General features: G+C 34.4%; 2 protein-coding genes across 2 annotated transcripts; both read left to right on the top strand.

The window, feature by feature from the left end:
- Window positions 1-2,745: 2,745 nt before the first annotated feature.
- Window positions 2,746-8,651, top strand: LOC140973040 (uncharacterized). Its single transcript, XM_073435575.1, has 7 exons — window positions 2,746-3,150; window positions 3,614-3,713; window positions 4,718-4,783; window positions 5,821-5,935; window positions 6,617-6,699; window positions 7,619-7,680; window positions 8,105-8,651. Exons 1-7 carry the CDS (start codon window positions 2,903-2,905, stop codon window positions 8,208-8,210), a joined length of 780 nt encoding a protein of 259 aa, XP_073291676.1. The 5' UTR covers window positions 2,746-2,902; the 3' UTR covers window positions 8,211-8,651.
- Window positions 8,652-9,374: 723 nt separating this feature from the next.
- On the top strand, window positions 9,375-12,365 carry LOC140973038 (cytochrome b561 and DOMON domain-containing protein At3g07570-like). The gene is made up of 4 exons (XM_073435574.1): window positions 9,375-9,724; window positions 9,822-10,224; window positions 11,602-11,891; window positions 11,990-12,365. The coding sequence occupies exons 1-4, from the start codon at window positions 9,542-9,544 to the stop codon at window positions 12,218-12,220; spliced, it is 1,107 nt and encodes a 368-aa protein (XP_073291675.1). The 5' UTR covers window positions 9,375-9,541; the 3' UTR covers window positions 12,221-12,365.
- The last annotated feature ends 1,610 nt before the right edge of the window (window positions 12,366-13,975 follow it).

Here is a 13,975-nt window from a genome sequence, read left to right as displayed (position 1 = left end):
GCTTGGGCCGGACACTATGCAGGTCGTAGTAGATCTCCGACTATTATTTTGGAAGTTGTGGCTGATTATGACCTTTGGATATGGCATACATATTTTGATATGCCAGGGTCCAACAATGATATTAATGTTCTGGAGTCATCGCATCTTTTTTCCAATCTGACACAAGGTATTGCTCCACCATCACATTATTATATTGGAGCAAAAGAATATAATACCGTTTATTACTTAGCCGATGGTGTATATCCCAAATGGTCAACACTCGTGCAAACTATTCATGATCCGCGTGGCCCCAAAAAGAAATATTTTGCGATGAAACACGAGTCTTGTAAAAAAGACGTGGAACGAACCTTTGGAGTTTTGCAGTCTCGATTTGCAATTGTAGTATCACCGGCACGATCTTGGCAGAAACATCATTTGCATGACATAATGACCGCTTGCATTATAATGCATAATATGATTATCGAGAATGAACGTAACCTGGATGCACCAATCCAAGATGCAATGGAAGCACCTGAGTCGGACGTTGAAATGGTTGTGGACGAAAATATAAGATTTCGATAATTTATTGCTCGGTAGTCGATACAAGCAAGTGAGGGATAAAGATGCTCATATTGCACTGCGGAATGTACTTATTGACCATTTATGGGATACATATAGTAACTCAAATAGTTAAATTTGTATTTTTATTATAATATGTAATACGAAGGCATCAAATAATTTATTTTTATGAACTTTATCATTTAAGTATTGTATTTAATTCAAACTTAATATTTAAGTATAATAAATAAGAAAATATTTGGTTTGTAAAATTAACTTAATTATTTAAATAAACTAAATTATTAATTACAAAATTTAATAAATATAATTTCACAATAACGAAAAAAATAATTAAAAATAATTGAAAAATGGTAGAATAAATTATTTAAATATATTAGTATATTTATTTTATATTTAAATTAATTTAATTAATAGTCAAATAATTTAACATAATATTAAATATTGAATTATATTTTTGTTTTTGTGAAAATCAAATATAATAGATAAATTAAAAAATTGAGAATATTATATGAATATTATTTTTAGAGTAAAATGAAGTAGATGGATTGGAGATGAGTTTTGGATTTGATGCAAAAATTGGACTACTTTGAAGCAAAATCTGAGCTAAAAGAGTGCAATAGGTTGAAGATGACCTTATCTTTGTGCTTCATTTTATAGAATAAATTTTTGATTAGGTCTTTTGTGAGACGGTCTCACAAATCTTTATCTGTGAGACGGGTTAACCCTACCGATATTCACAATAAAAAGTAATATTATTAGTATAAAAAGTAATATTTTTTTATGGATGACCAAAATAAGAGATCTGTTTCACAAAATACGACCCGTGAGTCAATCTCACACAAGTTTTTGTCAAAATTTTTTTGTGAGATCGTTTTTTAATTTAATTTAGGAGTGGGTCTCATGTGAGACCGTCTCACGGATCTTAATCTGTGAGACGGGTCAACCCTACCCATATTCACAATAAAAAGTAATAATCTTAGCATAAAAAGTAATACTTTTTTATGGATGACCCAAATAAGAGATCCGTCTCACAAATACGACCCGTGAGACCGTCTCACACAAATTTTTGCCTTAATTTAGAGTAGGTCTCTTGTGAGACGGTCTCACGAATCTTTATATGTGAGACAAGTCAATCCTACCGATATTCACAATAAAAAGTAATACTCTTAGCATAAAAAATAATATTTTTTCATGGATTACCAAAATATGAGATCAGTCTCACAAAAACGATCCGTGAGACCGTCTCACATAAATTTTTGTCTTTAACTTAATGAAATAGATACTCAACTTAAAAAAATATTATATTTTATAAAAAAATATTATTTATTTGAATCGATGGACTCCGAATAGATTAGCGGTCTGTTTGGTAGGTTTGATTAAATGTTGATAGATTGATAACCCCGTGTTTGACTCGATTTTAGAGGAGGTTGACTGACAATGTCATTGATTATTGTACTGTTTGTATGGGAAAATCGGTCCACCACTTTGGCCAGTATAAAATCAATCCCTCCTCAGTACAAATGACAATAGTTGGAAAAATACGATATTGTCCCTGTATAAAATCAACCAAATTTGACAACCTCTAAACCTAGCTTCTGATTCCCAATCTCGTTGTCGACATAAAATTTTCTATGCCACCCACATCTAAAATAGAAGATCCGAAATGGAAGGAAAGAAGGGAAAAAAGATTATCGGAGAACAGATCTGAAAATACTCACTCATACCCTAACAGAATCGCAAGTCGGCGTTGAATAGTGATTCGTGCTTTCACCCTTGATTTCCTTTGAAGCCCTGTACAAGAAGAAAAATCGCCTTCGACCTCATCTTCGAGGGAAGACTTTGAAGAAGATATTTTCTACCCTCTGTGCAAAAGAATAGGGTATTTAATTTGGTCAAATTCGATTGTGGGATACTGATTGAATATCGAAAGGTATTGTGGGATTTAGTTTGAGGTTGTGAGGGCATTTTTGTCAAACAAAAAATTATCCAACTATTGAAGATTCTACCACACACCAAATAATTAATCACACAATATTACACATCATTCCTTATCAACTACATATCAATCAAATTATTAATCATTTACCTATCTCATCACACATACCAAACGTAGACTAGATCTTCTCAAAGTACCAAACGGAGCCTAGATCTTCTCAAAGTATATATAGTAGTATCTCCAGTCGTCCCTGATATTTATCTTATTATTTTCTTAATCCTGACAATCTCATCGATTCACGTTTCTCGCGCGTACCAGAGTAATCTCCATCAAATCCGATTTAGAACTTCCCAGCCGACCGGAGTCGAATCGAGATCCCGATTTCTTGGTTGTTGATTTAGAGTTTTCATGGCTGCTAGTGCTAGCCCTTCAGGGGGTCAGAGTGACAATAGTAACGGGAATACCAACAACGGGAATTGCGGTGGTGGAGGTAAGAAGAATGCAAATGGCGATGCTGTCAAGACTAACGGCGGAGGTCTCTCGGTGACGGAGAACTCTGCGGTGGGTCCGGCTCAGACCGTCCTCCGCCACAATCCTGGCATATCGCTCGATTGGACCCCCGAAGAACAGTCTACGCTCGAAGATTTACTTGCGAAGTTAGTTTCTCCCTGGTTCTTTCTTTAGCAATTATGTCTATGGACCTCTGTATGTTTTGATTGCTGTTTGTTTGTCAACATTATTACTGTGTGTTTGGATGCCTATTTTTTATACTACGGCTCAAATTTCCTTCAATTTAGTAATCTCTACGTATTCGGGGCTGTCCTCTGAGCACAGTTTTGTTTATACTATCCGTTTAGTCCAAGCGACCAAGTCAATTTCTGCACTAACTCAAAACCGCAGAATTTATTGTTTAATTGGTCGGTAAACTGATAAAATTTACATTAGAAACGGATACAAGTGCTAATTTGATCTCGTTTAGTCGGAAATTTCCACCATATGACAATTGAAATGGCAGAAAATGTACTTGTCTAGCTTGCGACCAGCAGTGTTTTCTTGGTTACAGTATATTTTGTTGCATTAGTTCTATGTTAATACCGTTTACACCACCGCTTCTGCCAGAAATGCCTCAGAAACCACAATAGTTCGATATGCTAAAATTGCCCAGGCATTACAAGAGAAGACAGTTCGGGATGTTGCGTTAAGATGCAGATGGATGAATGTGAGTTTTTTTACCCCATTTTTAAAGTTCTCTTTAATTTGCTTCTTTTAATCTGTTATTGTAATATTCCACAATCAGATTATCTGAAAAGTTTGGCACGTTAGGATTTTTTTTCCTTCTGAGTTCCAAGACGTCAAATATAAATTGGATTTTATTACTAGGCTTGAGCCATGCTGGCGACCTACATCTTTTCACTTTATATTTGTCCCGAGAGAGAAGAAAAAATAAAGTAAGCCCGCACAGTATATGGTGTCACAGACAAGATTTCTTGACTATTATGGAATGTTAGAAGTTCAATTGTTTGATACTATTTTTCAAAAGACCTCTCTGCATGCAAGAAATTATACAATGGCGAATGTGATGCCCTTCAGTCTCTTTATTACACTAACCATTGTTTTTAAAGTGTTGATTGGTGCATTATTCTAGAACCCAGAGTATGCGTGAATGGACCCAAAAAAAAGTTAAATTCACTATATGTTTTTTAGTTGTATATTCCGTTCAATTATGAGGTTGACTTGCATATGGTGATAAATTTCGACACAGTTCGTAGCGTAAGATATATTCTTGCACTGTTCAGAATTGAAGTTGTCTAAGAAGTTACCCCATCCGATCTGCATTTTTCTTCTTAATATATAGTTCGTTTGTTAAGATGGTTGACAATTCATTCCCTTGAATGTTTGAGAGGGTTAAAAAGGTCTCAGAGATCAATTTAACCCCCTGGAGAACCAAAATAGTTTGGAATCTTAACTCTGAAGAGCCTGTTTGCTTAATTTTCCCCTTATTTCCTTGTATTGGTGGGTGAATTATAGTAGTAAATCCAGATTGTGTTTGATGAGATGTATTCGATCTGTTGTAGAAGTTAAAAATCTATTTGGATTTGTCTCAGACTCTCAATTATGGTTAATGGTGTGCTATGGGAAGAAGAGTGACTTAAAAGGATAGTCGTGACAAACTGATATTTTTTTAAACCTAATTCTGTAAATACTAATTCACATGTTTGGCAGAAAAAAGAAAATGGAAAGAGAAGGAAAGATGATCAAAATTCTTCGAAGAAGAATAAAGACAAAAAGGTATTTACGTTATTTCATGCTATCTTTTTCCCTCACCTGTCTATTACACAATAAATGAGTGCCTCTCAGGGTCTCAGTTCAAATCTTTGTATTACATTTTTTCATCTTAACAATGGATCGAAAATTAGTATAACTTTACAGAAAGTCATCTGTTGAATTTATATAAGTAGTCTTATCATAATTCTTGCATGAAAAGATTGGGCAGAACAAATAATAATCCCAGGCAGGAATCACTTGATGATTAGATAACGATAATTCTTCAGTCTCAAACCATATTTAAACAACATATGCAGATTTTTTGCGATAAGAGATGAAACACTTGATGTAATATATTTTGTGGTTGTATAGCCATTTGTAGCTAATGGGCCAGTGATGGTAATGCCTAAACTTTTCTGTGATCTGTCTGGTTCCTTAGAAGTCCTCGGCTGCATATGATGCATCTACTGCCAAAAGTTGTTTCTCTAATGGAAAACTTCATGATAATTTCATTTCAATTGTGATTATTCTCCCATATCTCTCTTTTGTACTTTGGTTTGAGAGTAAATGAGGAAAAAAAAAGAAACAGAAAACGAACGTGGGAAAAAATTTCTCATGGACATGTTCATTTCCTACTTATTAAAAATAAGAGCTTTCTGAATGTGCATCCAAATAATCACAAAATCTTGTGATTGCTTTAGTTGGACACTAGTATCTATCATAATGACTAACATTATTTGCACTGGTGTTAGAATTAAGTCTATGATATCCTATTTAGAAGCTTTCCTCGTTTATAAAGGTCCAAATATTATAAGTGGTTTAATGGTGTCTTTGTTCTACCAGTCAGGTTAAAATAATGAATAAGAGAGAGGTGCAAATAATTAGTTTTGAAAAAGTACAGTGCTGCTGTGTTCTTCATTTTCATTTCCACTGTTTTATGCTGAATAAAAATATTATATTTTAGATTTAGACATTATAGTGGTTTTAAGAAATTTATATATCTATACCGAAGAGAATTATATTCATCTCACTTTATATCCTATCCAAATAATTTTTCTCAGGAAAAGATTACAGATTCACTGCCAAAATCTTCTCAAGCTCCAAATCGCTCCAATGATCCTCCGTATGTTTCTTCAATGATGTCGATGGACAGTGATGATGGAATCTCATACAAGAGTCAGTACATAATCTTGAATTTCACTCTAGAAAGAAAGTGAAGTTTTTTGTACCACATGCTTATTGCCTTTTTCTCTGTATAGCCTTATGTTAATAACTCGTCCGCCAATTTGTATTTTGCCTGGTTATCTTCTTGAAATCATGTGTCTCAGTGCGCACTTTCCCTCAGTTCATATTCGTTTGCAGCTGCACAGGGAAGATTATGCATATATTATGGATTGTGAGAATGACATATGTGCTGGATAATTACCTTTTTGTATTATGACTTGAGATGGAAAAGGGTAACTAAAGATCTTCAAAGTGTTTTGGTGCCTGTGGATATTGCTCATGAGATCTCAACTTTCAGAATCCAACTGGGCATCCAATATACAGTTCCATGTCTAGAAAAAAATCGTAGTCTCTTCTCATTATAGTTCATATCCTCAATTTCATTTCAATTCCAACTCAGCTCCTTGATGCTACAAGTTCTTGGTAGTTCATAGGATATTTTTTAGATGATTATGAAAAGGATAATCACTTATAAGATAATACCATTATGATGAACTAGACGGTTGAAAATACTGAAGTACGCTCTGTTCGTATAGAACTGATTGGATCAAATGACAAAGTTTGCATATATCTTCTGGATGGTTTGTTATTTATTTATTTATTGTTTTTAGAACTTTAAATTTGTGTTTTCAGTGATTGGTGGTTCCTGTGGACAACTTCTTGAGCAAAATGCTCAGGCCTTGGATCAAATTTCTTCCAACTTTGCTACTTTCAAGGTACTAGCCGCTTCATATACATATTTTTTTAGCTGTAAGGGTCTAAGAGATGGAAATTATTTGATAGTTTCATGTGTATTTTGATGAATGATATCCACGATGAGAACCAACATTTCTGTCACTAATAGAGATTTTTCCTGTTAACATCTGTGCACATTAGGAAGGTTAAATTCACCATGACAATTTACTTTGGTTGATGTATTTGGTTATGGTATATTTTGACGCTGGATGCTTAGATGTAGCAGTTGCCCCATGTTATGTTGTTTATAATAATGAATGCGATCACATGGTGGACTCCAAATGGCCTAACAATCTTTTTTACTTTTAGAGCCTATTTGTAAGGGCTTCTGTATTGATAGAACTTATGAGTAAATCAAACAGTTGAAGTGGTTGTTATTCCAAGCAGTGTGTGCTTAAAAACTACCGAAACATGGATATGAGTTGGAAAAGCATGAAGGAGACAGCTTCTGTCACCGGGACAGATTTTTGAAATACTAAAAAGTAAGAGTTACCCTATGAGCTATTTGCAAACAAAATGCAAAAAAAATTTACCCGTGAGTGAAGAAGCCCTTCTTTAAGTGTTTGCAAACAAGTTCCTGATAAATAATAAACGTTTCCTGCTTTGCATGACTGTTGTGTCTTGGAGGGCTAAATTTTAGTAGTTTCTTCTCGGAACATATCCAGTAACAGGAAATCGAGTAAGGCTGTTTTTTAAATGCCCGACTATATGATGCAGAGATTACGATGTAATAATAATCACACATTTGTCTGATATTGATTTCTGGTTTCAATCCAAATTTAGCTGTAGGCATTCCTCAGCCATTGTCTTAGGTTCCACCATTGGACAACATGGAACTGTGCTTCATCTCTAGATATGATTAGTGGTGTTGACATTATATTTTTTCTTTTCTGCTTGCAGATTCATGAGAACATCAATCTCTTCTGTGAAGCTCGAAATAATATCCTTTCTATCATAGATGAGTACGTCCTGGACTTCCTACCTGTATTTTGATTTATCTTTTCATTCATTTTGATTTATGCGCGATCATTTGCAAATAATTGCTGCATTTATGAACTTTTCTAATGTTTACTATATTTCCTCACTACTCAGCTGTATTTTTTTGCGGTGTTCTTTTTATACTCTTGATTACTTAATGAATCTTGAATGCATCGCCATAAATAATCATCAGTTGATTTCTGGTTGTATATTTTTGTCCTTGGTGGTGATTTGTTCTTTGATTTTAATCTATCTGCTGTGTTTTTTAAATCCTGCCAGAATAATTCAGAAGAGTGTGGTTTCTCTTATACATGCTTTTGGCATACGCATTCAATGCACCTCTTAAGATCACTTTCCGTATTGAATCCAGAATATTCTAAATATCCTTGTATGAACTGTGTATTGCAGCTGTAGTGACATGCCAGAAGTGATGAAGCAGATGCCCCCACTTCCTGTAAAGCTGAATGAAGATCTTGCTAATACCATTCTTCCTCGAACACCCCAGCCAAATTAATCTCGAGGCCCATCTTAGCTTGCTTCAACTCATGATCATTCTGCCTCTACCGAGTTTGGCCTCTGAAATACATCTACTGCAAATAAGTTGGCTATTGTCCACTCAAGTTCTCTTGAAATTTTCATTTAAAGTTGTTTCGTTTCTTCATTATCTTAGTATACTAGTTTCTCTGTTGTTTTCTCCCTTTTCGTTCTTCCAGTTGCCTCAGTTTTCCAAGGAACTAGCCTTTGTAGCGTCCGATTACATTCAGTAGCATAGAACTGATTTTTAGTTTTTGAAAACTTCTTTAGGGTAAGTCATTGAATAGTTTTGGAAGTGCTGTTGAGGAAATAATATTTTTACTTCTGAATCTAGTGTCAATAATTGTTAGGTCAACGCACATTTTGTAGATGCGCTGCTCGTATCGGTATTGTACAAAAATAAGAATTTACAAGGTTATGATTGTGGAGATAGGGTCAAATAAATCACTTTCTCGCTTTTCCTTTTCTTAAATTAGGTAGTTGTGAAAATTTGAAGGGACCGATTGTTTTGAATTCCTGAGTTGAGCATTCATATTGAACTCGTTGGATTTAATTATTTGATATAAAAAGAAGTAAAAAGTTAGGTGCTAGAAATTAAAAGTCTGGAGTATATACGGTTGGGCATTCCTAGAAGGCTGTCGCTGCCGGCTGTCGACGGCCACGGATCGTGGGCAAGCCGGCCACAGGGACAAGACAAGACGTCCTTATACTTGTAGTGCCGCATTGTATTTGTGTATCTACAAGATACCAATCAAAGACAATAAAGCGATCAAAAGCAGGAAATTCTCGTTTTAAACTAGACAGACGATTAAATTTTGGATCTAATAAACAATTCTTAGCAGGAGAAATAAACTATCATTAGAAAACTATATCGTGCACTTGAATCTAAAACGAAGTCACGTTCAAAATTTTAAACTAAACAATCATATGGTGAAGGCTGAATTTGTTTCATTTTTTTTCGTTTATAAAGATTTGTCATTTTAAGATTTTAAAGAAATATCATTCGTACTCAAGGATCATCTTGTATTCACATATATTAGGAGGGAAAATCCCAAGAACAATCTTTACAATCAAAATCATCCATTTTTTAAATCAAATCCATCATCAATCCAATTGAGGAGAACTAATTAATTAATGGTCAACTTGGCCAGCGCAAATGATGTGTGTAGCTTGTTCCCACTCCCCATTTATTATATATCCACCATGTTAGTTCACATCACCAACGAGACTTTGTCAACTACTTTCTTATGAGTTATTGATATGATGTAATTTCCCATTTCGCCATTTGCAAATTAGAGAGAGAGAGGGAGCATGGCAAGTCTCAAGGACAATCCCTTCTTGTTAATCCTCATTCTATGTTCTTTTATATTATATGCGCACTCACAATCATCAAATTCTTGCGATTCTCCACTCAACCTCGTAAACCCACTCCCTTTCGACACTTCTTCCTTCCAATGTGTTGTCGTGTGGAGCGCTCAAAGCTTTGTCCTCAGGGTAAGTTACACTTCCAAAGTTATTATTTTTTTTGGTGTTGGCAGATGGAAAAGTTCAAGGATCATAGCCATCTAATTGTTTCGTGTGTTCTTTTCAGTATGTGCAAGCATCACCAAACGTATGGAGCTTTGTGCTGTCGGCACCGAATCCAAATTCATACGTAGCGATGGGATTCTCACCCGACGGGCAAATGGTGGGCTCGAGTGCCGTAGTTGGTTGGGTTGAAGCCGATGGTACACTCAACATAAAAAGGTACTATCTAGGAGGGCAATCATCAGATGCTGTCACACTGGACTCATCCGACAGTAGACTAAAAATCTCAAACTCATCAATCCAACTGGTACAAAACCAAATTTACATGGCTTTTCAAGTGACCTCCGACAAGCCCACCATGAATCTGCTATACTCGTTTGGGCCACGGGGACGGTTACCCGCCTCAACCAGTTACACACTCGTCGAGCATCAAGAGAGGATCTCCACTTCCTTAAACTACGCTACAGGTAAGTACTGCAAACATTGTTTATTTCAAGAAAATGTGGGATACTTGACCGTGATTTAAATTTGGTAGTGATATCTTAAGGAGGACTTGACTCTTTGTGGGGAAAATTGTTTAGTGGGAGTAGGTATGGTTGGCTTCATCGTGGGAGTTGGTGGATGCTCACATACCCGTGAGTGCTTTGTCGATTACTTAAATATTGAATGTGGATACTTTACATCATTTCACAAATAATATCGGGTAAAAAGAGTTCGTGACAGAAGAAAATCGAGATTTTAATATTTATGTTATCGAATTTCAGTTTTAATATAATTTTTTAGTGACGTTTTGTCCATGTCACAAACACTTTTCATGATATCACTTCAATTGATACGGTCGAAGACATGTAATAAAATAATAATGTTGCTAGGATATCATTGAAGAATGGTTCATTAAATATGTATAAAGGGGCTAAGCAATTTAAAGTATATATTTAAAACTAATTCGATTTAAGGCAATGTTGTTAGTTAATAATTAGATAATAAAGGAAGAACTAATCGTACGATACCTATGCATATTTAATGAATTTTGTCTTCCAAACTTAACTCTAAAGTTACATCTTAACGTACTAATTAATTGTGAAAAATAAGACAAAAATCAGCTACCATCTTTTTTTTAATGTCTTTTAACGAATGGTATATTGTTCGGGAGTTGGGATTTGGATGAAAAGAAGGGAAGGAAATAAAATTTTAAAAATGGGTTGTTGGGAGATTTTAATGGACGGAAAAGATTTATAGATTTATAAGAAAATTTTGTGTCTGAAAATGGAAGAAAAACTAACAATTTTCTTTTCTTCTCTCTCCCAACTTCCAAAGTTGTGTAATTAATTATTTATTTAATTAACCCACCTAAAAGTTGATTAGGTTTTTAAAACATTTAGTATAATTTTTTTCGCTTCTTTATTTTTTGATATTGGGGTTTGAGATATTATTTGTTTCTAATTCTATACAATGTACCAACTATATTCAACGGAACGATTGGGTTAAGAGGATAAAATAGTTTGATGTAGCAAAATATAGCATTAAATTAGGTTGGTTAGGTTTTATTATGTAATGTATTCAATATTAATTAAACAAAACTTCTATCACACCGTCTCACTGTCACTGATCAATTTAGTCAACGTACTACCTATAAATTGATATATCTTGGCTTAAACTATATATAATTTTTCAACTGGAATCAACGGACAAATTTTTGGACATGGACTTCATATTTATCGGGTTAAAACGAGGCTTGAATTTGAACTTAAGAATTTGCATAAGTTTTTCATTATCTTGAACATACAATATGAAACCTTTTGATATCTCCCTGCATTGATCGAGTCGTTATTGTCGATTTTCAGGTCAATTTGCGACTACACAAAAAACCGCAGAAGCGAGTCTCAGGAGAAGCCATGGAATCTTGAACATGTTGGGTTGGGGTATTCTGATGCCGATAGGCGTAATGGTTGCAAGATACATGAGACAATGGGATCCCATTTGGTTCTATTCTCATGTCGCTATTCAATCTTGCGGATTCGTCTTGGGAGTCATCGGGGTAATCTGTGGTTTCGTCCTGCAAAATCGTCTCAAAACACCAGTTAAAAGGCACAAAGGCATCGGCGTTTTCATCCTCGTACTCGGATGTCTACAGGTTTAAAACTATAGGATATTGTTCCTTTTTATATTACTCGGTTAGCTATCATATTATTGAAAAATTACATGAAGTAGTTGTTACTTAATTGTGTGCAGGTGATTGCTTTCTTGGCTAGGCCAGACAAGGCATCCAAAGTGAGGAAATATTGGAATTGGTATCACTTTATTGTGGGAAGAGTTTTGATATTTGCGGCGGCTGTCAATGTATTCTATGGCATACATTTGGGGAAGGCTGGGGCAGGATGGAATGCTGGTTTTGCTAGTGTTCTTGTCTTATTTTTCATCATCACTCTCATTCTAGAGTTGAGGGCTTGCACGAGGAAATGATTCTTTCTTTATTTTGTTTTATAATTTGAGATTTCGCATCGTGAAACCAACTTATAATAATATAATTTTGGTAGTTTTCATTTTTAAATTTCGTTTTGTATTTGTGGTTGTGATTGATATAATACCAATTATCATCGACACTTGATATACGTGTATATTAAAATTTGATAATTGTTATTTTACACAAAATATATTTAAGGAGAGAATCAATGTTTGACAAAGAGAAGTCATGTACAAATATCACCATACTAATCTTTAGTGTATATAGCCTCATATTTATGATAGTTGTATATACAACTATTACAAATACCTTTATGCATGTGTAGTGGCGGAGCCAGGATTTCGATTCTTCCCGAGCTAGAATTTTAAACTCTAAAATCTTTTACTATTTTAAATTGATCTACCCGGACTAATATCAAATTTATCCAAAATTATACAAAAATTTACATATAAAAATTTTAAAAAAATTTAGAACCACCCGGGCTAAAGCCCAGGTGAAAAGCAAAGTGCCTCCGCCCCTGTGCATGTGTTAAAAAAGTGTCATAGGTCTATACACTGTCTATAGTTTAGATCATCACGATCTCGATTACCAGAGACATATCTAAAAATTTAAGTTTGGATGAACTTGAACTTAATGTAATAAATTATATATATAACGAAAAAAATCATTCCATTATATATTCAATTAATTTGTGTCATAGAAATTGATTTTGAATTTAATGTAATAAATCGAATCTAAAAGATTAATACGATTTTAAAAAAATAAACTAAGGATTCAAAGTATTTATCAACAATTTTTACTTACATTCAAAACTTTCATTTTTGAAATTATTTTTTTTAATCATTTTTTAAATGTTCTTTTAAAATTGTTGATCAATATTAAATTGTCTGAAGTTCATGTTACGTTTATAAAATGCTTGCAACTTAATATATGTGTACGGCACTTTATATATTAATAAAATTGTTATTTTGGTTAACAGCTTCATATATCATTCTACAACGGTAATTTTTTTAAAAGTAAGCGATCCACAGACTTTTATTACAATGAATGGAGCGGACACTTTACACACTAATTACTTTACACACTAATTTATTGCAATGAGTGTAATTGTTTTTATCTAACTTATTGGATATACGGAAACTGACCACACCTTAAATTTGGTGATATTTTTTTGTAAAAAATGTAGTTTATGTTTCCCGCCGATCTTTGGAATATAGAACAACAACTTTAATCCAGAAACTAGAGCACTACAAGTTTCGGATGTCAGCGAACAAAGATATGCCGGAGCTTTCAAATTCGGAAGAAAAGAATGCAACGAAAATGCGTGCAAAAAAAAGTGTCAGATGAATGCATGCAGAAAGACTATTTAAAGAGCGAGTCATACAAGCCAGGGGACACACCCTTCTGCGATAAGTCATGGGGCACACCCTTCAAGACAGAGGACACACGGTTTTATGCAAACCAAAGGACACTCACGCGAGATGCACTGTTCGAACTGAAGCACTACACTGGTTCGGACTAAGCACTGATTGAAGTGTGCAAACATTGGACTGTTTCGAAAAAAATTATTTTTTCAAATAAATTTTGTCCAAAAAGATTAATATGATCAAGAAACCACACCGCACTGAACCGGGCCGGGCCGAGCCAAGCCGAGCACGTGTGTGTTTCTCCGAGATCCAGCCTGTCAACATCCTCTTTCTTTCTAAAAACTTTTGGTGTCCCTGGGGCTCAAACCTAGAGCTAATAAAGTAGAT

The sequence above is a fragment of the Primulina huaijiensis genome, chromosome 3 (assembly GCF_012295235.1).
Source record: "Primulina huaijiensis isolate GDHJ02 chromosome 3, ASM1229523v2, whole genome shotgun sequence".
NCBI lineage: Eukaryota > Viridiplantae > Streptophyta > Magnoliopsida > Lamiales > Gesneriaceae > Primulina > Primulina huaijiensis.
Note: the sequence above shows the minus strand (reverse complement) of the source record. Positions and strands in the feature narration are given on the sequence as shown.

Bases quoted from the DNA above. Each gene is read 5' to 3' on its own strand.
- LOC140973040 (XM_073435575.1), top strand. From the start codon at position 2,903: ATGGCTGCTAGTGCTAGCCCTTCAGGGGGTCAGAGTGACAATAGTAAC. The intron at 3,714-4,717 runs GTGAGTTTTTTT...CATGTTTGGCAG, and splicing joins TAAGATGCAGATGGATGAAT to AAAAAAGAAAATGGAAAGAG. The intron at 5,936-6,616 runs GTCAGTACATAA...TTGTGTTTTCAG, and splicing joins TGATGGAATCTCATACAAGA to TGATTGGTGGTTCCTGTGGA.
- LOC140973038 (XM_073435574.1), top strand. From the start codon at position 9,542: ATGGCAAGTCTCAAGGACAATCCCTTCTTGTTAATCCTCATTCTATGT. The intron at 9,725-9,821 runs GTAAGTTACACT...TGTTCTTTTCAG, and splicing joins CTCAAAGCTTTGTCCTCAGG to TATGTGCAAGCATCACCAAA. The intron at 11,892-11,989 runs GTTTAAAACTAT...AATTGTGTGCAG, and splicing joins TCGTACTCGGATGTCTACAG to GTGATTGCTTTCTTGGCTAG.